General features: G+C 50.2%; 1 protein-coding gene across 2 annotated transcripts in view; it reads left to right on the top strand.

Moving 5' to 3' along the window:
- The window catches only part of TSPAN15 (tetraspanin 15), a 49358-nt gene that overhangs the window by 16515 nt on the left and 9637 nt on the right, over nucleotides 1-23206 (top strand). For both annotated transcript variants that reach the window (XM_030862448.2, XM_060286753.1), the window contains exons 2-4: nucleotides 11958-12143; nucleotides 13398-13472; nucleotides 22328-22423. In XM_030862448.2, coding sequence (XP_030718308.1) covers nucleotides 11958-12143; nucleotides 13398-13472; nucleotides 22328-22423 — 357 coding nt within the window. The remainder of the gene's footprint in view (nucleotides 1-11957; nucleotides 12144-13397; nucleotides 13473-22327; nucleotides 22424-23206) is intronic.

The raw sequence follows: 23206 nt of genomic DNA, 5'->3' as shown, positions 1-23206 counted from the left end.
GCACGAACGCTGTGTGGGGAGGCGGTGAGGGGGTACAGGAGGCCACGTTAGGAGGTGCGTGGCGCCCGGCCTCCCGGCTGCTGACCGTGCCAAGCTGGACCGCCAGCCCTGTGACGACAAATGCGTAAACCGTGGGTGACACTTGCGGCTGTGTGCACATTCTGTTCGGTAAACAACTTTCGAAAGCAAATCTGAGCATGTGACTCCCTGCTTAAATTATTTCAGTGATTTCCCTAATTTCAACTTCAAAATATATCCAGTCTGCCTGCTTCTTGCTACCTTCACGTGCCCACCCTGATCCAAGCCACTCTCACCTAGCATCTAGGTTACTGCAGTGAATTCCTGACCGTTCCACCTCCATGCCTCCATCCCCCAGTTCTCAGCACAGCAGTCAAGAGTAACTCATTTAAAAATCACAGTCATATCAGATGCAAACTCGTACTGCCTTCCACTCAGAGCAAAAGTCAGAGTCCTCTCAATAGCTTCAAAGGGTCCATCTGCTCTGCAGCCCACACCCCTGCCCTCTCCCCTCCTCCCCTCCACTCTAACCCCATCAGGCTCTAGCAGCTGTTCCTTGAACACATGGGCACATTCCAAGGTCTTGGAAGCTGCTTGGATGTTCGGCTGTGTATCCACGTGGATGCTACAGAGCTACACCCACCCCTCCCCACTTCAAGTCTTCACTCCAGTGTCACTTTCCCTGGCTGTGCTATTTAAAATGACAGCCCCCTCTACCAGCCTCCCTGGCTTCCTTTTCTGTTTTTGTCTTCATAGCACTTATAACCAAGATATACCGTATACTTTTCTTATTTATTTGTTTCTCCCCGACTAGAACGTGAGCTCCACCAAAGCTGAGACTTTTGTGTTTGGTTGGTTCACTGCTAGCTGGGCCCCACTCACCACCCCGCAGCCCATTCCTAACAGCTGCTCCCAAAGTGTGCTCCAGGGATCCTTGGTGGGGGGACTCTTCTGAGGGGTCTGTGAAGTCAAAACCATTTTCATGATAATACTAGGATACTATTTGCTTTCCTGCTCTCATTCTCTCAGGAGTGCCCCAGGGAGTATTTCAGGGGCACGTGACCGTGATGTGGTAGCAAACTGAGTGAGGAGCAGCTTCAAGAATCCACCAGTTCTTCTCATCAGCCAGACATTAACATTTGCGAGAATGTAAAGCCCATGCCACTCTTCCCCCTCAATTTTTTGGGGAAAATTTTTAACAAAAAATATTTATGTTAACATGTAAATCTATTACTGTTATTTCTAAATGAGTTAATAAATATTTAAAATATGTCTTAATTTCTTATGTAGTAAATAATTGATAGATATAATTCCCCAAAACAAAAACTCTAGGGTCCTCAAAAGTTTTTAAGAGTGAAAAGGAATCCTGAGACCAAAAACTTGGAGAACCGCTGGCTTACACAACCTCTCAGTAAAGAGATGTCAAATGAATGAATGAACTTTCTGGTTTAACCTGAGAGACCTTGCCTTGGTGGTCTGGCTTCTGCAAGCTTCCCTGGCCTCCTCCCCTCCCCCATCTGCCTGTCCTTGGCTCTAGCTATGCTGACCTGCTGTCCCCATGGCACCTTCATAGGCATCTGAAACCCCTTGTCCATTTCAGAAATTCTTACTTATCCATTACGTGCATCAAATGGACTCAGTTCAAACTCACCTCCTCCAGGAAGCCTTCCTTGCCCATGATTTAACGTTTCCTATCTCTAGTGCCTCTGCACAATTACCTCTACCCCAGTGTTTCCCTAACTCCGCTGCATTTGTTGGTGTGCAGGTGTGTCTTACCAGACTGAGCTCCTTGAGGGCAGGAACTAGGTCTTACCTTTTTATTCCCAGTGCCTGGTACATACTAGGCACTTACTAAATATATGTTGAATCAGTGAATGTTGCCTTAGAATTCAGAATAGGGACTCTCTTTCCCTTATTTATCCTTGGACCAAAGTGCCTCTAAAGGGGAAATGGTTTCTGGCGTCTGATTTGAGTCTTGAAATGTCAGGGTTACAACAGTACTGCATCTTTACTGGGAAAGGAGAAGTAACATTTATTGAGCACCTGCTGGGTGCCTGGAACTTTTGCACGGTATCTTGCTTCAGGGGCATTGTGGTTCATTAGGCCACTGTGAACCGACTTGGGCTCCAACCACTTTCCATATGGCTTCTGTGGGGAGAATGTGGTCTGGGAGCTAAGCTAAACTTCCTGTGAACTTTTGGGACTAATGCATTTGCATCATGTATGCAGACTGTGAAGTTGTTGAGGTCAGAGATGGTATGGTATATGTGTTGCTGGGTCCTGCCACCTCGCTCTGCATGCAGTGGGTAGTAAATACCCAGAATGATCTGTTCAGTGGGCATAGTTAGTATTGTAAATAGCAGTACCAGTGAGGGCTTCCCATTGGTGATTTCATAGGTGATCACAAGTGGAGAAAGTTCTCTATAGCTGGGGTGATCCAGGAAGGCTTTCCAGGGGAGGAGGCTTTGAGCTGAGCTTTGGGGGATGGGCATTAGCCTCTTTCAGCTTTGTTATTTCCAAAAAACAGTTGGTCTCCTTCCCACAGCTGCTGTGGGAGGCTGGGAGGTGTGTGCCTTGATCAGGGCGGAAAGGGCATCTCTGTCCCCTGTAGGACCTTTCTCATGCAGGAGTGTGACGTCTCCAGGCCAGGTGGGAAAGCAGGGGTAGACCCATGGAGAAGGACTCAGTAGAGGAGAGGACTTTGCACCACCCACGGTCTGCCCATGGCCAGGGTTCTAACAAGGGCTGTCCGGGCATGAGTTGCCGTGGGCTCCCGGAGCAGTGAAGGGACTCTAGGGCTTGTGGCCAAACATCTCCCTTTTGGAGCAGGGAAATTGAGGTCCAGAGAGGGGAAGGGAGACTTACCCAAGGTTGCATGGGAGTTAGCGACAGAGCTGGGATTAAAGTTCAGGGCTCCCCTCTCATCCTCCCCCCCGCCCCCCAGTTCTCCTTCCAATGTGTCATGCTGCCTCCTTTTCCCTTTTGCCCTTTGACCTCTTTGGAGTCTGAGCCTTTGGAGTGGGGGCGATTTATATTCTTTAAGTGTCATGCCAGGCATTGACACTTGTGGCCTGATTGCCTCCTCTGCCTTCCAGCCTTCGTTCAGGGACAGAGGGCCCTGTTCAGATGCGGGATTTTGTGCAAAGAATGAACCAAGGGCCATATATATATATATATATATATATATATATATATATATATATAATCAATTCGCTGTATTTTTTTCTTAGCTATAAAACTACATCTAACATTAAAAACAAGAAACACAAAACAGTAAGCTCTGTCATTGCCAAAATTGTGTGGAGACAGCTCTTAGTTCATATCTGCCCAGCGCAGCCAGGTGTCCCCCGGGAAAAGGCAGCCCTGGCTGTGGGCCTCACTGCCTTCTGCACCTGCTGCTGGAATTTCCTTCATCCCCCCCCGCACCCCCCATGTCTCCTCCCCAAACTCCTGTTCTCTTTGGTGCAGCTCCCTTCTTTTTTTTTTTTTTTTTTTTTTTTGCGGTACGCGGGCCTCTCACTGTTGTGGCCTCTCCCGTTGCGGAGCACAGCCTCCGGACGCGCAGGCTCAGCGGCCATGGCTCACGGGCCCAGCCGCTTCGCGGCATGTGGGATCTTCCCGGACCGGGGCATGAACCCGTGTCACCTGCATCGGTAGGCGGACTCTCAACCACTGCGCCACCAGGGAAGCTCAGCTCCCTTCTTTATTGTGGCTTCTCTCAGTAGCCTGGAGGGTCAGGGAGAGTTGAGATCATGGGGGACTCCACCTTCCTGCCCCCTTCCCTGAAATTCCTCTTGCCGCCACTTTGGAAAGAATGGGGGATGCCTGGCCCAGTTCCTGGTGGGCAGCTGGGGGTTTTGAAAGGCTGCTGGGACCTGAACTGGAGGCTGTCTAGGACAAAGCCCCCTTATCACCTGTGTGAGCCTGTGTCTGCTTTTAGAGGGTCTGAGGGAAGGGGAGACCTGGGCCATCTTACTGACTCCTGCCAGTGGCCTGCAGCTCTGAGCAGGGGAGCCTTAGCCAGCCCTGCTAGAGAAAGAAGGGAGGGGAGACCAGCAGTGGTTTGGCACAGGGTGTACTGTTGAGTGTACCCCAGCAGGGGGTGCCCTACCTGGGCTGAGATCTGGGAAGATAATCACCCAGGCGCCGTGGGAATACAGCCCTGGGAGGTGGGCTCTGACTCTCTTGGTTCAGACACATGGAAGGTGGAGAGAAGGAAAGGGGTCCAGAGACAGAAGGGAAAAGAAAACCAGGGAGAAGAGTGTGTTGGGTGGAGGTGATATGCTCTTGACTCTCCTTTGCCCCTTGGCTGTTTCTGTGGTTTTCAGATTAACCAGATAAGTCATCTTATCCTTAAGCCTCAGAGGCCTCTACTCTGGAATGGCATCACTAGTTTCTTCTTTGGGCTCATGGGCATCTGAAGCAATAGCATTTCTGATTCATTCCGCCGACAGATCTATCGGGCCAGTCCCTGTGCTGATGGAGCGTCCAGTGGTGTGAAGTCAAACTCCTGTGCGTCCTCCAAGGCTCCGTTCCAATAGGCCTGCTCTGATTTCCCAGGAGGAAGTGACTGCCAGGCCTCTTGTCTCAGAAGATTTTTACCACTTGTTTGTTACACCACTCCCCATCTGCCTGCCCCTAAACTCTTCCCAAAGAGAGTCCGGGCTCTGTCAGCTCCTACCCACAGTGTTTTATATGTTTGTGCTGGTTTGTGATTAGAAATTCCACTCTGCCCCGGCTGGGTTGAGTAGCTGGGGCTTGCAAACCTCCCAGTTTAGCTCTTTCACAGCCTGGAATCAGCTGTGTGCATGTGGGAGCCTTTTTTTTTTTTTTTCCCCCAGCTGTAAGAATGTGGACGATCATCTAGTGATAGAGAAAGTGACAAGGCAGACCTCTAAAAAACTTCACAATATAGAGAACAGACAACATGTGGGAGTCTTTTATTTTTTTAATTTAATTTTTATTTTATTTTGGGAATATAGTTGATTTACAAAGTTGTGTTAGTTTCAGGTGTATGGCAAAGTGATTCAGCTATACATATACATATATCCATTCTTTTTCAGATTTTTTTCTATTATAGGTTATTACAGAATATTGAGTAGAGTTCTGTGTACTATACAGTAAGTCCTTGTTGATTATCTATTTTGTATATAGTAATGTGTATATGTTAATCCCAAACTCCTAATTTATCATGTGGGAGTCTTTTAAATCAAGTGTTTGTAACTGTTGGTGACAGGAGGGTAGCAAAACAGACTGGTGTGTCCACTTTGCTTCTTAGAGAGATTTGTTTTCCAAAGACCATGTTTCCCACCCTGGGCCTAGCTGGAGGGGCAGCTTGGGAAAGACTTCCACAAGTCTCTCCCCAGATCTGCCTAGACAGCCACAGAAAAGCTTGAGGGAGGTGGAGAGCACTGTTATTAGAGAGGTCATAATAAAGGTGATGTAAATAAAGAAGGAATAGATCATGCTTTTGGGCAGGAAGGCCTGATAAAGATGTCAATTCTCCCCGAAGGGATCTATAGATTCAATGCGGTTCTAGTTAAACCTTAGCAGGTTTTTTCATGGAACTTGATACAATGATTCTAAAATATCTACACAAGAGTCAAGGTCTAAGAGTATCCAGGACACTTCGGAAGAAGACAGGAAGGAGGGATGTGGCCTAGCAGATGCCATGGTGTGTTATAAAACTGTATCACTACACTAGGGAGGTTCGTTTCGGGACCGAGTGACCCCTGGGAGAGTCAGTGTGTGACAGCAGAGTCGTAGCACATCAGCGAGGACAGGAGGACCGGTTAATATGTTCCAAACAAAAGCAGACTGTCAGAGGATGTCATGGACCAAGTGTTACAGTTAACCAAGTTCTCTGCATTGATGTCCAGGTTTTTAAAAAGAAAGAAGTCCAGGGTGAAGGCAGAGTTGACAGCAGAGTATCAGTGACAAAGACCAGAGGCTGGCTTTTTTGCTGGCGTAAGAGGCCGTCTCTGCTGTTTCCTCCAGGGCTGGCTTTCCTTTTGGGGTTGGGAGGAACCCCTTTCCTCAAGCACAGGCTGCCTGGACTTAGTGCTGAGGTCCAGGGCCCCAGAGCTTAGAATACTGCCCTGTAGTCCTAGAGGTGGGTCTGGCACCTTCCCAGGAGACAGAATAGGCCCTATATCAGTTTGGGTTGGGGATGCTGGATCTGGTGTGTCCTGCTTTCCTTAGGGGCAAGAAGGATGGGATAATAGGAACTGAGCTTTCTTGGGGAAAGTGGGAAAAGAGATTGCTTTCTCCTGAATGAAGTCAGTGAGTATGAATTGAACTTCCTCTACCTAGTGGCAGGATGGTTAGGGCACGTGACTCTTTAATAAGGGTGGTCTGTACTATCAGAAAGGAGCAAGGTGAGAATGGTAAGGGGCAGCGTCCAATGAGAGCTGCTCTGGAGCTGTGCTGTCCAATACGGTGGCCACCAGCTACACGTGATCAAATCTAAACTACTTTAAAGGAAGTAAAATTAAAAATTCAGCTCCCCAGGCACACAAGCCACATTTCAAGAGCTTACTAGCCATACATGGCTAGTGGCTACCGTATTAGACGTTACTGTCATCACAGAACATTCTCTTGGGAGCACTGCTCTGCTACTGGAACCTTTGTATTTTGCAGAGACATTTCAGACCAGTTATCTCCCAGATCTAAGTGAAAGGCCCATCTGGTAGCCTTAGTGGCAGGCCAGACAGGTTTTGCCCACACATCCTGGCTCTGCCTCTCATAAGTTCTGTGACACTTGGCCTCACTGAGACTGGTCTGTAAAATGTGATTGGCTGTTTCTTAGACGTGTAAGGATGTGTGATGGTCAAGGGAGATCACGCTGGTATAGCACTTTGCAGGATGCTGGCACAGCATAATCACTCTGTACATAGCAGCAGGTGAAAGGTGAGGGTCAAAGAGGCGAAGTGACATGGCCAAGGGCACTGAACTAATAAATGAAGGTCCAGAATGCCAACTCCCATCTCTTATCCTGCCTCTACTGCTCCTTCCAGCCCTAATCTGTGCGTGAGAGAAGCTGATACAGAGTGTGCTGAGGAGGAGGTGGCTGTCTGCAGGGTGGGCTCTGCCTAGGGCCAGGCAGGATCGCCCTGGGGCAGAAGAGCTGATGGATGTGAAGTCCGGGGTTTCTTGGCTGGATGCCGGGGGCCTGCTAGCCCCATCTTATTTAAAATCTCTCTCAGGCCTTGGATTTTAGCTACTCCCCACATCCTTTCAAGCTCAAAACTCAGAAAAGTGCTTTGTTTGGGCCACACAGAACCCTGGAGCCTTGAGTGACCCATGAGATGGTTTCAGAGTGAAACAGTTCTTGGGACCTTCCAGGAAACGCTGGCTCCTCCAGGAAGCCCACCTTGATTTTCTGATGTTTCCTTTTTCCCCCTCAGTTTTGTTCAAATTCCCAGAGCCTTCCCCATGGGAGGGATTGCAGCATGCTTCCCGTAGACCTGAGGTTCTTCCTCTTTTTTCGTGACAGGAACATTTCAGTTAAAAGCTAATGAAAGTAAAGACCCCTGAATTCCATCCGTCAGGCCATAGAGATCATTTCTAGCCTCTTAATCTCCCCTCCTCCAGACTTAGCCCATTGTCTAGTCTTGGGACCCCTTGTGACCCCCAGGGTCTGGAACACAATAGGTGCCTGGCATGTGCCTTTGTGGGTAAAAATAGGCCTTGCAGGTCCCCTCAAAGTGCAGACCTGCCCCAGCTGGGGGTAAGCCAGCTGGGACCAGATGCTTCCTGAAGGAGGGGACGACGCAGGTGCTGGAATGCCTCACACGGCCTCCTGCTTCCCAGCAGCTGCGTGAAGCTGGGCCTCAACCTGCAGAGGAAGAAGCCGGTTCCAGGCTGCAGGGCTCAGAGGGGACCTTTGGGCCTGGTTCACAATGGACGACAGGGCTCCCATGCAGCCTGTTGAAGATGCCATGTGGCTTGCAAAGTCTGGGGCTCTGGTCCTGGCCCGTGGGCTACCAGCAGCATGTTCTTTGCCTCTTTGGCCCCAGATGGGCATGGCCGTGTGCCCCTCATCCCCAGCCATGTTTAGCTGAAGCTGTCCTGCTTGACAAATGGGCCATTTACTTCCTGCGCTGGAGCTGGAGTGGCCGGCCCCCGAAGAGAGACTATAATTAGCAGAGGAGAGTGGATGGGATTGCACGCTAGCATCAACAGTTAATTTTATACTCACATGGAAACATAAACTGATGTCCTCGGAGATGTACATATCATTTGGAAATCTTGAAGTGCCTGGGAGGGGTATGCCGGCCTCTCCCCGTGCCTACTGCCCCTGGAACCCTTGAATGAGGAGCCCAGATCAGCGTGTGCTGTGTGCGAAGCCGCCCTGGGGACTGCCTGCTGGCCGCTGGGAGGGCTGGACCAGGAGACACAAACCTGTGATAGCTCAGCACACAGTGGTGCGGGAGTCCAGAAGTTTGGGTCTGCGTTTGCCACAGTAGCTTTCCTATGGCTTTAGTGGTCTGGAAATGTTGCAAGGCTGACTAGCAAGGAAAATGTGATCTTTTGTAACAGGAGGGAGATCAGACCAAAGGAAGTTTTGTTTCCTCCCGGCAAGGCTGTTCTGGAGTGTCCGGGGAGCTTATAAAAATAGAAGAAGCCACTGACTGGCCTTTACAAAGAGGGCTGGGGTCAATTCTGCTCAGAATGGAGGCCAATGACAGCTTTGGTGTTTTGGAGATGGTTTACGGTACTTTAATCCAAAAGCATAGCCTCAAGCGGGAAGGAGGGAGGGGGACAGGCTAGGGCACTGGGAAGATGTCAGGGCCTGTGTCCATCCTGACCAAGAAGAGCTTTTTTTGTTTCACAACAGGAAACATAGAACTCTCAAAAGTATATGGAATCAATCCTGAAAATATTAAGATGTTATCTTGTTGGTTCAGTGACAACCTGAGAATCATACTTTCCACCAAGATAGAGGGTGAAGCCCCACCTCTGTTGCCCCCATGGCCTTGCATGTTGGCTGCACTCCTGCCTGGGCTCTGAAGATGTCACCTCTTTGTGGGGTTCTTCTTTAACCGTCATCCCCAGGGTGAAGGGGTGGAAGGATCCCCGGGGTGGAAGGATCTCTGGGCTCTGTGTCTGGTTCAGGGTTAGGGTTGAGTGAGTGATTTCTTGTAATTGCACTAATTCGGAAGGGGAGGATTTGGCTCTCTAAAGCTGCTTGCCCTTGTTCTCAGAGGACCCGCAGGGCTTAGGCCAGCCTTGAACAATGATTTCACCACGTTCTGGGGTTTGGAGCATGAACTGACCAAATAACTCTGGTTAATCTTTCCCTATCAAAGGTAGATTTTATTTCCTGTGGTCTCCATTTTCCTATAGAGGGCTGTGTGTGTGTGTGTGTGTGTGTGTGTGTGTGTGTGTGTGTGTGTGTGTGTGTATCCTGTCTTATAAATTAAAAAATTTACCCAACTGGGTAATTTGGATGACATCATTTCACTCACAGTTTTCCTGATATGGCCAACTTGTTAATAAGTGGCTCATGGCCAAGTTTGTCAATGCCTTTCACACCTATTGGCCCATGTGTGTCGGGAAGGCATTCCTTTTAGACCAGGGGAGTGGGTCTCAGTAGTCCCAGATTATCCTTTCAAACTAAGGGGAATGGCACTTAGCTGAGAAATACAGCAGAACCCTGGACCCCAGGGAGATGGCTTCCCAGTAATCCCCTGTTACCCAGTGTTTCTAAGTAAGGTTGGTCTGTTTGACTTTCGGCATCCCCGCCACTTGTCAAAGCTTAGGAGAAGCAGGCACTTCCCTTTACCCAGGACAGTCTTGGCGCTCTTTAGAAGGCAGTCAAGGGGATCTACTTTGACGGCACATTGTAGCCAATTTAAGGCGGGGGTAGACCAGGAGTAACTTGAGGAGTTCCAGATGTTGACTCTAGGGTAGCTGTGCTCATGGCACATCTGGCCCACATCTTGTCTGTATTATCCCTCATTTCCTTTACTCAGACCTTTGCTGACAGCACCATGGCTTCCAGCTCCTCTCCCACACTGCCTTCTGCTCTGTGAAGTCCAGGGTATCTGCTCTCGGGAATGTGTGACCCGGAAAGCCAGAATCCTTGGACGGGAAGGAGGCTGGGTAGACAGCGGCAGACTCAAACCCAAGGGGGTCTCTTGGGAAGCCTGGCTTGCATCCATTCGACAGACATTGATTGTAAATGCCTGTTGTACTTCCTAAATGTCAGGGCTGTTGTGGGTGCTGACGATGTCCGAAATGGTCGAAAATCCCTCCTAGCATGGAGCTTATGTTCTTGTGGGCAAGACAAACAATTAAAAAATAGAGCAAAAAATGTAGTATGTTAAGTACTTGCAATTACAAAGGAAAAACATAAAACAGGAAAATGGGATCGGGAGTTTCAAGGAGAGGGATTTTCTACGTTTAAACAAGATGACCCCAAAGGCCTCACTGAGCAGGAAACGATTGAGCAAAGACGGAAAGGAGGTGAGGGAGGGAGCCATAGAGCCATATGGAGATCAGGAGGAAGAGCATTCCAGGCAGTGGGAACAGCCTGTGCAAAGGCCCTGGGGCGGCACACTTCGTGTGTTTGACCAGCAGTGAGGAGCCCCGTGCAGTTAAAGCAGAGTGAGGAAGTGGGGGGAGTGAGAAGTGAGCTCAGACAGGCTGCGTAGGCTGTGATTAGGGTTGTGGCTTTTACTCTTGGCGCACAGAGCACCAGCCTGCCCTGATTAGGTTTCGCCTGTCACTCTGTTGTGGAGAACAGGCTGAAGGGGGCCAGTTAGAACACTATTGCGGGTCCCAGTGCAATGTGGCGGCGCAGCCACAGACTCATCTGAGGGTTCGGGGTGATGTCAGCTGATCAGTCTCCCTGAAGATTTAGTATGAGAGTTTTCAGGCTGAGAGCAAAAAAGGGGTCCCCCAAGGGCTTTTTTTTGCCTGGTTTTTTCTGATGGGTTGTTACAGTGATCACCTTTCCACCCTTAGGAAAGTTGATGATGACGAATTCACCGGAAAAGCCCTCCTGCTCCGACTTGCGGCCTTCCCGATAGTCTTTCTGAAGATAAATTCCATGTTTATGGTGCTGAGTGAAATGCCCATCTCCCTGAGCAGTTCTGAAATTTCCCTTGGTGACCTGCCTGTGTAATACGCATCCCAGGGGCCCCAGGCTTTCAGACTTACAGTGTTTCCAGTTTCCTTATCTCACAAAAGCCTTGCAAAAACCTGTGGGGTGAGCAGGGCAGAAATGATAAACTTCAGCCATTTTTCAGATGAGAGCACAGACTCGTGTGGTCCAAGGCCTATCCAACGCCCAGGGCTAGCAAGTGGCACAGCTGGGACTCGAACCCAGGTTCTCTGACCCTCTAGCCAGTGGATTTTCCCTGACTCACCAGTACCTTCTTCTAAAGCAGCATTTCCAAATAGGGTCTGTGTTAGTTTGCTAGGGCTGCCATAACAAAGTGCCACAGACTGGGTGGCGTAAACAACAGAGATCTGTTGTCTTGCAGCTCTGGAGACCAGAAGTCCAAGACGAAGGTGTGGGCAGAGTTGGTTTTCTCTGAGGCCTCTCTCTTTGGGTCTGTAGATGGCTGTCTTCTCCCTGTGTCTTCACATGGTCTTCTCTCTGTGTGTGTCTGTATCCTAATCTCCTTTTCTTCTAAGGACAACATTTGTATTGGATTAAGGCCTAGTCATAAGACCTCATTTTAACTTAATTACCTCTTTAAAGCCTCAATCTCCAAGTACAGTCCCATTCTGAGGTCCTGGGGGGTTAGGGCTTCAGCATGTGAATTTGGGGGGACACAGTTGAGCCCATAACAGTTTCCCTCACATCCAGTCACCTGGGGTGAGGCCCTCTTAACGGCAGACTCCACAGCCCTCAGACGAGCCCTTTGTAGGAAAATCACGCGACTGCCAGTCCTTCTCCTCTCTCACTCCTTGCTTTCTTGCCGCAGCTGATCGGGGGCCTGGTCCTGTCAGTGGGGATCTATGCAGAGGTCGAGAGGCAGAAATACAAAACCCTGGAAAGTGCCTTTCTGGCCCCGGCCATCATCCTCATCCTCCTGGGGGTTGTCATGTTCATCGTGTCCTTCATCGGCGTGCTGGCTTCCCTTCGCGACAACCTGTGCCTTCTCCAAGCGGTGAGTCCGCCCCACGCACCCCTCAGCCACTGGTGGTGGTGGGGTCCTTGGCATCCCCAGGAGAGCTGGGGAGAGCACCCCTGGGCCCTTGGGCATCCCAGTTATTCAGTCCTTGCCTCAAACCAGCTCTTTTAGAGGGTTTCCTGGGTCAGCCTGTCTGTGCACGTTGGCCCAAGAGTGCCCAGCCTCCTCCACTTCTGCGTAGAAAGGCTGATTTGAATACTGTTCTTCTTACTTAAACCCTGTGTTGGTCTGGACTGTCGGTTGGAGGTGGGAGAAAGCACACTCAAATGAGAGCAAGCAAAACCAAGAAAAGTTGTTGGTGGTGAGTCAGTAGCTCATGTAACCAGCAAGCCCACACTGGGTCCGGGGGTACAGACGGTGCCCTCAGGCGCTCTCTCTCGCCACCTCCCAGCTGGACGCCCGATGCTGTTCTCAGGCTCTCTTTGCAGTGGTGGCCAGCAGCCTCAGGCCAACAGTCCTTATGGTTCTTGATTCCGGGGAATCTTTCCTGGTAACTCTGGCCAAGGTCCTAGGACTCTGATGGGCCTGCTTGGCCAAGTGCCTGCCCTGGGGTCAGGGGAGGTCAACTCCCCTACCCCACTTACTGGCAGGAGATGGATGGTTCCCCAGAGTGGGGGGTGCCGGGTAGGAGGATCTGTTTTCTCTGCAACCACATGTGTGTTTGACCTCATTGTCCCCCTCACACGGGAAGCCCCTAAAAGCCCCTATGAGGATAGTCTCGGTGCTGCCTGAGCCTGGAAGTTATTGACATCAGTTTGGACAATGCCCGTTTCTGTGATAAAGGGGGGTGTATCCTCTAAGCCTCAGGCATCCCCTCACCCACCCTGGGGGTCTGGGAAGCCACTGTGGAGAGCCTCTGCAGGCAGAGCTGGAAATGTTGCACAGCCTGTCCCCTCTGGGTCAGCCAGAGCGAGGACCAGCTCTGCTTGTGGTGGGGGGTGGGTGGAGGGGATTGTGTTTCTCCACCTAGACCCTGCTGAGGACCCCTGGGACAAACCTCGATAACAGTCTGGCTGGGACAGCTGAGTCCCTTTTCCTGACCACTAGCTCCAGCGACAGGCTTTCCCGGGAATGTGTGTCCACATCCTGTGTCCTCACAGGAGGAAGGGGCGAAAGGCCCAGGAGCTGCTAAGAGCTCCGACAGAGGTGATTCTCTTTATTGCGCTTGAGCTCGGCACAGATGGCACTTCCGCTTCCCCTCTAGGTGAATCTCTGAATTTTGTTTTCCAGTTTATGTACATCCTTGGGATTTGCCTCATAATCGAGCTCGTTGGTGGCGTGGTGGCCCTGATCTTCCGGAACCAGGTGGGCCTCTGGCGCAGTTATCAGCCATGTGTATGCTAGTCACGCACTGTGTATGCGCCCAGGGCTGCAAACTGGGGGTGCAGCAGAGAGCTGGGCAGATAATCCCTCGTGGAACATCCACTGGGCTGGGGCGATGGGCACTGAACAGGTAAACCGGAGAACAAGAAAACAAAACAGGCTGGTAACAGAGTGCCTGGGGTGGAGGTGGGGAGGATGCTGCTGAAAAGGAGCCAACCAGCTAAGGCTCAGAGGGAACAGAGGTCCAGGCGGAGGGAGCCACTGAGGCAGAAGTGAGCTTGGCGGGTTTGTGCACGGTGTGGAGGCCGCTTGGCTGAAACAGGTGAGTGATGGGGAGGGGGTAGAAGATGAAGATCTAGGGCAGATCAGGTAGGGCCTTGGATTTTTGTTTTAAAGGCAGTAGGAAGCCTTTGGAGAGTTTTATGCTGGGAAGTGATGTGATCTGATTCACATTTTACTTGCTGCTGAATGGAGAGTGGACAATAGGGAGACCAGCTGGGTGGGCCTTAACCACAGGCATGTCTACACCCTTGGAATCCAGGGGTCTTCTTCCTGTTTTGTGATGGAAGGGGAGATTCCCACCATATTGATGGAGTCATTGAGGCACAGAGAGGTTAAGAAGCCCTCCTAAGAGCACACAGGAAGATGGAGGCAGCTCAGGGATGCTTTCCAATCTTTTTTCAGTTCTTTTTTTCTCCCCTGCCCTAGCTTTATGGGGAATAATTGACAAATAAAGTTGTGATATATTTAAACTGTACAGTGTGATGATTTGAGATATGTATACATTGTGAAAGGATTACCACAATCAAGTTAATTAATACATCCATCACCTCAAATAGTTAACTTTTTTTTTTTTTGGTGAGAATACTTAAGATCTGTTCCCTTTGCAAATTTCAAATGTATAATACAGTATTATTAACTATAGTCAGCATGCTATACATTAGATCCTCAGAGCTTATTCATCTTATAACTGGAAGTTTGTACCATTGACCAACATCTCCGTATTTCGCCCACCTCCTATCCTCTGGCAACCACTTTTCTACTCGCTGGTTCTATGAGTTTGACTTTTTTTTTTTAGACTCCACATATAAGTGACTCCATATAGTGTTTGTCTTTCTCTGTCTGACTTATTTCACCTAGTATAACCCCCTCGAGGTTCACCCATGTTGTCACAAGTGGCAGGTTTTCCTTCTTTTTTATGGCTGAATAATATTCCATTATATATATATATATATATATATATATATACACACACATATATACACATATATATATGCACACACACACACACAATGGAGAATATACGTATATCTATATAGCTACATAACTGTATCTCTCTCTATATCTCTCACATCTTTGTCCATTCATCTGGCAACAGACACGTTGTTTCCACATCTTGCCAATTGTGAATCATACTGCAATGAACATGAGAGTTCTTTTCCTGGCAGATAACTCTTTGAGATAGTAATTTCATTTCCTTTGGATATATACCTGCAAGTGGGATTGTACCACATATGGTAGTTCTATTTTTAATTTTTTGAGGAATCATCATACTGTTTTCCATAATGATTGTACCAATTTACACTCCCATCAACAGTGTACAAAGGTTCCCTTTTCTCCTCACCAACATTTGTCTCTCGTTTTTTGATAATAGACATTCCAACAGGAGTGAGATAACATCTCACTGTGGTTTCAGTTTGCGTTTCCCTGATGTTTAGTCATGTTGAGCATCTTTTCATATACCTGTTGGCCATTTGTATGTCTTCTCTGGAAAAATATCTATTCAGGTTCTCTGCCTGTTTTTTACTCAGATTACAGTTGACCCTTGAACAACATGGATTTGAAATGTGTGTGTCCACTTATACACAGAGTTTTTTCAATAAATATAGTACCTGTATTTCATTTTACAGATCCTTAAATAACTAAGCGTGAGGAAAAGTTTATGTTCGGTTAGAGATTGCAATATGTGGAGTCAAAAGAACTAGGGTTTGAGTCCTGACTCTATTTAAGCTGTTTTAGCTTCCTGCCCTTGGGTGAGTTATTTATCATTTCCTTTGCTTTTGAGGCAGAAATAGCAGTATGCAGATTTTCAACTGTGTTGGATATTGGCATCCCTAATCCCTACAGTGTTCAAGGGTCAACTGTATTTGTTTTTTTTGCTATTCAGTTGTAAGGGTTCCTTGTATATTTTGGATATTAACCTCTTATCAGATATATGGTTTACAGATATTTTCATAGTTTGCCTTTTTACTTTTTTGATTATTTTGCCGTGAAGAAACTTTTTTGTTTGATGTAGTCCCACTTATTTATTTTTGCTTTAGGCGACATTGCCTATAATGTTTGATGTCAGATCCAAAAAATCACTACTAAGACCAATGTCAAGGAGTTTTTCCCTATATTTTCTTCTAGGAGTTAGTTCTACAATTTCAGATCTTATATTTAAGTCTTTCATTCGTCTTGAGTTGATTTTTGTCTATGGTATAAGATAAGGGTCTAATTTCATTCTTTAGCACGTGGATTTCCAGTTTTCTCAACACCATTTATTAAAGAGATTGTCCTTTCCCTGTTGTATATTCTTGGCATCTTTGCTGGAAATCGGTTGACCATGTATGTGTGGGTGTATTTCCAGGCTCTCTATTCTGTTCCATTGACCTGTGTGTCTATTTTTATGTCAACACCATACTGTTTTGGTAACTATAGCTTTGCAATATTGAAATCATGAAGAGTGATGCCTCCAGCTTTGTTCTTCTTGCTCAAGATTGCTTTGGCTATTGGGGTTTGTTGTGGTTCCATATGAATTTGAGGATTTTTTTTTCTATTTCTGTGAAAGATGCCATCTGAATTTTGATAGGGGATCACATTGAATCTGTAGATTGCCTTGTCCCACTGGTTGTCTTCCCAATCTAGTTTTGCTACCTGTTCCTCCCTTTTTCTCTTTTCTACTTTTCAGACCATCTGCTCTGGGCTGGCAGTTCCAGGGTATTGGTTCATTTTTCAGCAGTCCTGAGGGGAGAGAGATGTTTATTCCATTTGCGAATGGGGATGCATTTTTGTGCAGTCAGCAGGGCTCCTGGCCAGCCCACAGCTTTCCAGAGTTATGAGTGCTTTACTGACTAAAGCCCAGGTGCAGGCCAGGGTTAGCAGCATCAGTGGTTTAATAAACAATCCCCTAAGTGAACAGCAGTTCTGGTTTCCCAGGTGCTTTCACAAAGGCGGTTGACTTATTTTCCAGTGCCGGGTAGGTCAACAGGGGCTGTGACACCACTCTTTTCCAGGGAGAGAACTAAGACGAAACCTCCAGGGACCCTTAGGTCTTACAGCTGAGGATGCCGTGGGCCTGAGGTCAGGGGTGAGAGTTTCCATTATCCCCAAACCCTGAGGGCACCACGGGATGAAGTGTGTTCCTTCCCCTTGGGTGGGTTGTCCCCTTCATGGGGCCCTGTCGGGAAGGTCTCAGTGTGCAACCCAGGAAGGACCTTCACCTTCAGGGATCTCAGCTCTTTGGAGGCTCATGATGGGCTGTGCTGTCATATGCCCGTGATACATAATTCAAAAAATTAAAAAATGAGATACAAAACTAAGTGCAGTAAGATCTCCACAATGAAAAACATAGGCCTGGAAAAACCTGGAAGGAAATAGAAATATTAACATATTAATTCATATCTCCTCTGAGGGATGGGACTCTTTTTTTCCCTAGCTCCCAAATTTTCTTTTTCTTTTTTTATAATCAAGGGGGAAAATACCATATAAAGAAAAATGATGTCCCTGCCAACTGTAATGCCATGCGATTTTGTAAAACAAGAAATGGGCCAATGGCGAGGATAGGGAAGGAGCAGCCTGGCTGTTGATGGTGGCAGAAAGGGGCAGCGTATGATGGAGGAAGAGGTGAGGCACAGTCAAGGTCAGGTTCCAGGAGGAGGTGAGTTCCCAACTCCAGTTTTTCTTCACCAAGAGGAGAAGACAGATTTCTCTGAATCACGATGTAATAAGTTCAGTCTCCAGCCCTGCAGGCTACCTCTTAACTCTAAGAATCCACTTGTGGTGACAAATGAGGACAAGTCATCAGGCTCATAACTTCACACAGGGTTCTCAGGAAGGTGCACAGACCATGGCCACCGCCAGGCAGCGAAAGATAAACAGACTCCAGAGTGTAAGGAAGAAACTCTCCATAAACCGCTGCCCCTGGATGAGGCTTCTGCTGCCAGGCATGACCCAGTAGTTGGACTGAAGCAGCTTTTCTGCTTGTGCAGGGTCGAGTGGCCATGCGTTGGAGAGCTGGGTGCAGAGCTGTTGGCCCCAAGGGCCCGGGCATTAGAAGCAGAAGTGCAGCACCTTGAACCCAGTGGGGGGCAGAGAACCTGAATGACCTCCACAGCTGTCTGGGTCTCACCGCTCTTGACCTGCCATCACCCCAGCTTGTCCCGAGCCTCTCTGGAGGGTGTCGGGGGTTTTGGAGGTGGGCAGCTCCTGACCGTATGTTCCCAGTGAGGCAGGGCTGAGCAGGGACACCCAGAGGGCACTGGGCTGTAGCTGGTACGTCTTTACCCATCCCCGACCTCCTTCCCTCTACCACCAGAACAGTCAGGGGAGCGACCACTTTCCTGGCCTTGATCAGAGGGTGCTGTGGTCACACCTAACACCAGGCCATGGAATGATGGGCAGCACCCAGCCTGTTTATCATGGCACTGCCACGAGCGGGCTCTGGGTGTGACCGTGAGGTCAGGGCAGGGAGAAAGGAGACAGCATAGCCTGCCTGGCTGAGCACCTGAGCATATATATCCTTCCCACCCAGAAGAAAGTAGAGAAAGTTCTGCACTGTTGTGGACAGATTCCCATAGCTGGTGCCTCCCACTGTGGGAGTGAGAGCTGGAGCCCCAAACACCTGGGAGACCAAAGCGTAACCCTCCCCCACCATGGGGATTAATCCTGTGACCTCCAGCCGGGTATTCCAGAGAACCTTGCAGAGTTTGCACCTCTTTCCTTCTCACTCCCTGGGTTCCTCTCAACCCTTGGTTGTCTGATGGGGCCCATCTCAGGGCTGGAGCAGAGGCTGGGGTCTGGAGGCAACGAGGATGGATCCCCACCTTCTGGGGGTACTGTGGGGAGCCCAGAGATGCTGGCTCAGCCCAGGCACTAAGGGAGGAAGGAAGTCCTAGGCTGAGCACCCGCCTCTGCGTTATGAGAGCTGAGCTGCCAGCTGTTGGGCCTCCCCAGCATGGGCCTCAGAAGCGGACATGAAGCGATGGAAGCCGGCTGGCAGCCTGTAGGAAACTAGGACAGCTGCGTCCCCAGAGGCCTGGTGGGAGGCTCCGGCTGCCAGCCAGCCCTTCCACCCCTGCCGTCCTGGGGGAGCTGCTGCCCCATGCCCCCCACCCCTCCAGTTCCTCATTTATTTAGGCTAAAAAAAAAGGCTTTATTGATATTTAATTCACATGCCATACAATTCGCTCACTTAAAGTGTATATTCAGATACGTGCAACCATCACCACTGTCGATTTGAGAACATTTTCATGACCTCCAGAAGCAATCTGACATCCCTTCGCTCTTCTCCTCCTTCATTTAAAAACTCTCCAAGTGCCTCCACTGAGAGCAGTGATGCAGAGGCTTCAGATATCTCTAAAACTAGATTAAAAGAAAGAACTAGAAAGGGCAGCTCTTTGTAGCTTGAGTCTGGTGGCTTGAACAATGTGCTCTGAAAATCCCATGGCCTTTGATGCTCGCTCACTCTCTGCTTAATTTAGCCCGGGCCACGTGCCTCTGAGGCCATGCCAGCCATTTGTGAAAGGTGGTTTTCTAGTCCTCATTGGAGCTGCCCCTGCTGTGTGACCTGGTTTAGAGCAGGGTGGGGCTGGCACTGTGTGCGTTTGGCCTCTGGACGCAGCAGAGGAAGCCAGAATTCTCTTTTCCCTTCCACGCTCCCACAGGGCGCGTCCTCTCAGCGGCTCCCCCAGTCCCTCAGGACATTGTGGGATATAAGCACCGTGCTTTACACTTAATTAGAGTTAATTAATGACCTGTATGCCCTCCACCCCCACAGGAACCACCCAAGCATTCTACACACGTCTCTGGCATGGGCATGCACGCGCACATGCACACGCACGGTGCCAAAGGCAGTGCACACGTGCAAGAACCAGCACAACCTAAAGAGCTCTCTGATGGTAACTGGGGGCAGCTGCCGCCTGTGGAGCCTGGGACCATCTGTTCCTCCTGTCCATCCCGAGAGGCCTCCAGCGGGGCCTCCCTTCCCCACAGGGTCCCGGTTCAGCTAACCAGATGGAAGGCCTGATTTGCACAAAGAGGGCTCTTTTGGAGTCCGTGCCTTTGGAAAATGCTCAGAGACTGAGCTGGTTTGGGGAGGGAGGTCAGGGCTGCTCACCAAAGAGGGAGGGAGAGCCTTTCCCCTTTGGGCCACTGAGCGTCCCCTCTGCCGCCTGTCTTCCTCCCTGCCCTGGGCCTCCTGCCCTCATCCCACCCTGTTTCCTAACAGCATGTGACCCAGTGGGAGGGCTGAGGGGTGAGCCAATGGGCTGGGGTAGGTGGACCAGGACGGTCCGCAGTGCCTTGAGAGTGGAAGGAAGCCACCCCACCTCCCATGAGTGGCCCTAGACATGTCCCTGACCTTGGACATCAGCCCCTGCACCTCAGTTCAGCCAAGGGCCCCTTACACCATGCCATTGAATGCTGCGAGCTCATTCCCTTGCCCTGCCCTGGGTGACAGACTGATCCTGCCTGGTGTCCTGGTACCCAAGGTCGGGAAGGCTGCAGGACCTGGGAGCCTCTGGGAAGGGTGGCCTGAGGCCAGGCAGCCTCCTGCTCTGCCCAGGTCGAGTGGCCAGCAAGCAGCTCTTCCACTGAGCCCCTGCCCTGGTTGGGATCCAGTGCCAGACCTGGGCAGGGCTGAGGGCTGGTGACTGCAGAGCCTCTCACATGGGAAGGGGGCTGGCCCTGTGCCTCCCGAGGCCTGCAGCTCCCAGGTCTGCTCCTGAGCGGCTGATTTTCATCAGCAGAGGGTTTTCCTTCTGGCCACAGAGATAGGTTTCCCTGAGCCAGTCTCCTCTGTCACCCTGGCTTTGAGCAGTGTCTGAGTTTCAGGAAGGAGATGGCTGTCACATCCTTCATTCCTCTCTTTTTGATACTGGAGATGGTTTGGGGAGATGGCCCCAATCTGAACCTTGGGTTCTATTCTTGGCTTCTTTTTTTCCTGTTTTCCGTATTCGCTTTAATCATCGGTAAACATGATCTTTTATGAGTCTAAGACTGTTAATATTGTTTCTCATTTTACAGAGGAGTTACCTTGGATAACCTATCCCCACACAGAGTTTTTGTTTTTAATTTTTATTGGAGCATATAGTTGATTTACAATGTTGTGTTAGTTTCTGGTATAAAGCAAAGTGAATCAGTTATACAGATACTTATCTTGGCTTCTTAAAGTGTATCAGGCCGGGAGTTTGACGCTTTGGTTCCAGCCATCTCTCTGCCAGTGATCAGCAGGGTGACCTTGGACACGTCACGTCACCTCTTTGGGCTGCAGGGTGTTTGTGAGGGGTCCCAGGCTAGGGCCCAGCTCTTGGACAAGACTTAGGGCCTTAATTTCTTCTGGGATTAGCCATTTTCCACTGATGACGTAATGGGTATGAAGTGATACCACAGGGTATCTGTCTCCTGGAAAAAGAAAGACCTATCATAATAACAGCAGGGCTTACTATGTGCCTGGCGTCCTGCTAAGCACTTTTGTAGATTTAGTTTATTTGAATCTCCAACCCCTCCCAGGCAGAGGGTTCTCCCCCACCGCCAGCCCCCATTCTGTAGAGGAAGAAATGGAGGCCCGGAAGTTAAAGGAAGTGCCCGAGGCCAGCGTGGCTGCAGGGACTGTGAGGCCTGACAGCCCCTCGCAGCCTAGTCTTTGATCTTCAGAACTCGGAGGTGTCTTAAACATAGGCCTGCAGGGTTGGTTCACAAGTGGGAAACTGAGGCCCAGAGAGGAGGAGTAGCTGTGATGGGGCCTGCAGTCCCAGGCTGGGGCCTGGAACCCAGGGCCCTGCTGTCCCCATGTACCCTGAGGGCACCTCCCGCGGGAATCGTCCGGCTCCAGAGCTGAGAATGCACCCTTTGTGCCAGCACAATCTCTGATGAGACACGGGCCTTCCTGCTCTGAAAGCCCCGATTGTCGCTGCCAGTGTGGAGCTGGGCTGCCCACGCTCCCGCCCCATCCCTTCCTGCTGTGGGGCCTTTTGTGCTCCTGGATCCCAGTACAACAGCCGGGCTGTTGATCCAGAAGGCCCAGTGTGACTGGGACAGGGCGGCCTGCCAGTGCCCTTCCCGGTGGGGATTGTCCCAGCCCGAGAGGGAGGTGGGCCCTGTCATCTCCCTGCAGTGACAGAGAGAGGCCCGGAGGAGAGTCAGGAGACCTGGCCGGGCCCCTAACCAGAGTTGAGACCTGCTCGGTGATCTGGGGAGAATCAAGCTCCCTCTCTGGGCCTCCTTATCTGTAGAACAAGAGCTTGGATAGGAGAGAAGAGTGGAGAGAAGGCCTGGAGGGCAAAGGGAAGGTTCCAGCACAGGCCTGTCTTTGGCAGTAGAAGGAGCGCCAGGCCAGGAACCTGAGCAGCTGAGTCCCAGCCCTGGCCTGGATGGGTTGTTTGATCTGTAAAGGAATGGGGTGCACCACTCCTGCATCCGATGGGCACTGGGGGCGTGGAAGGGGTGCTTTGTGCAGGTAGGGGCAGGGGCCACCTGGGCATGTGGGCACTCTGGTTCAATCCCGACTTTTGGGAAATCTCGGGTGGGACTCTGGGGATGTGTGCTCTTCTTCCTTTGTAATTTCTCTGTCTAAATAGACCATCGACTTTCTGAATGACAACATTCGAAGAGGAATCGAGAACTACTATGACGATCTGGACTTCAAAAACATCATGGACTTTGTTCAGAAGGAGGTGAGCCAGGCTCTTTGGGTCAGACATCTGCCTCCCATGCCCTTTGTCCCCTACTGGGGACCCTGCTCAAGAGGGTCGGGGTGAGGGTCACATGGCTTATCCATTCCCAAAGCAGGTGGCTGGCCACGTTGGGAGGCAAGGGCGGGCCATGGATGGCCGCCAAGGGTAGGGATGCCAGGGCCTGACCTCAACCAGCTCTCTACCCGTGTGCTTCCCCCACAATATACTTGCCCTACCTGTTCCTCTCCAGGTACACGGGCCCTCCCCTCCTGGAAAAAAAAAAAAAAGAACAAGGTCAGGGGTAGCTACAAGCCACCTGGCAGTGCCTCAGGGTGCCCCATCTCCAGTGGGTAAAGATCCTCCTTCTTTGAGGTGGGAGTGACCTCCAAGCCACCCAGTTCGAAGTTCCCCCTGCCAGGACCCTTTAGTGATGGGGAGCTCACTGCCTTGCCAAGTCCAGGACAGCCCCGACGGGGAGAGAGCTCTTCCCCGACTCCACTTCCCCCTGCATGGGGGAACAGCACAAGACTTCTCCTTTTCCTCGATGACGCTTCTTTGAATGTGATAATTGTCCTTTGGGGATGTCATCCCTCTTCCCAAGGTCCACCCGAATCTGTGGGTGTAATAATAATAGCAGTTGCAGGGCAAGCTGCTGCCCTCGGGGGCTTCTACACATCAACCTCACTTAGTCCTTCTGCGCCTTAGCCTCCTCATCTGCCTCAAGGGGCTACTAATGGTCCCTTCCTCTTGGCGTCGTTGTGAGCTTGCCTCGACCTGTTTCAG

The sequence above is a fragment of the Globicephala melas genome, chromosome 16, assembly GCF_963455315.2.
Source record: "Globicephala melas chromosome 16, mGloMel1.2, whole genome shotgun sequence".
Taxonomy (NCBI): domain Eukaryota; kingdom Metazoa; phylum Chordata; class Mammalia; order Artiodactyla; family Delphinidae; genus Globicephala; species Globicephala melas.
Note: the sequence above shows the minus strand (reverse complement) of the source record. Positions and strands in the feature narration are given on the sequence as shown.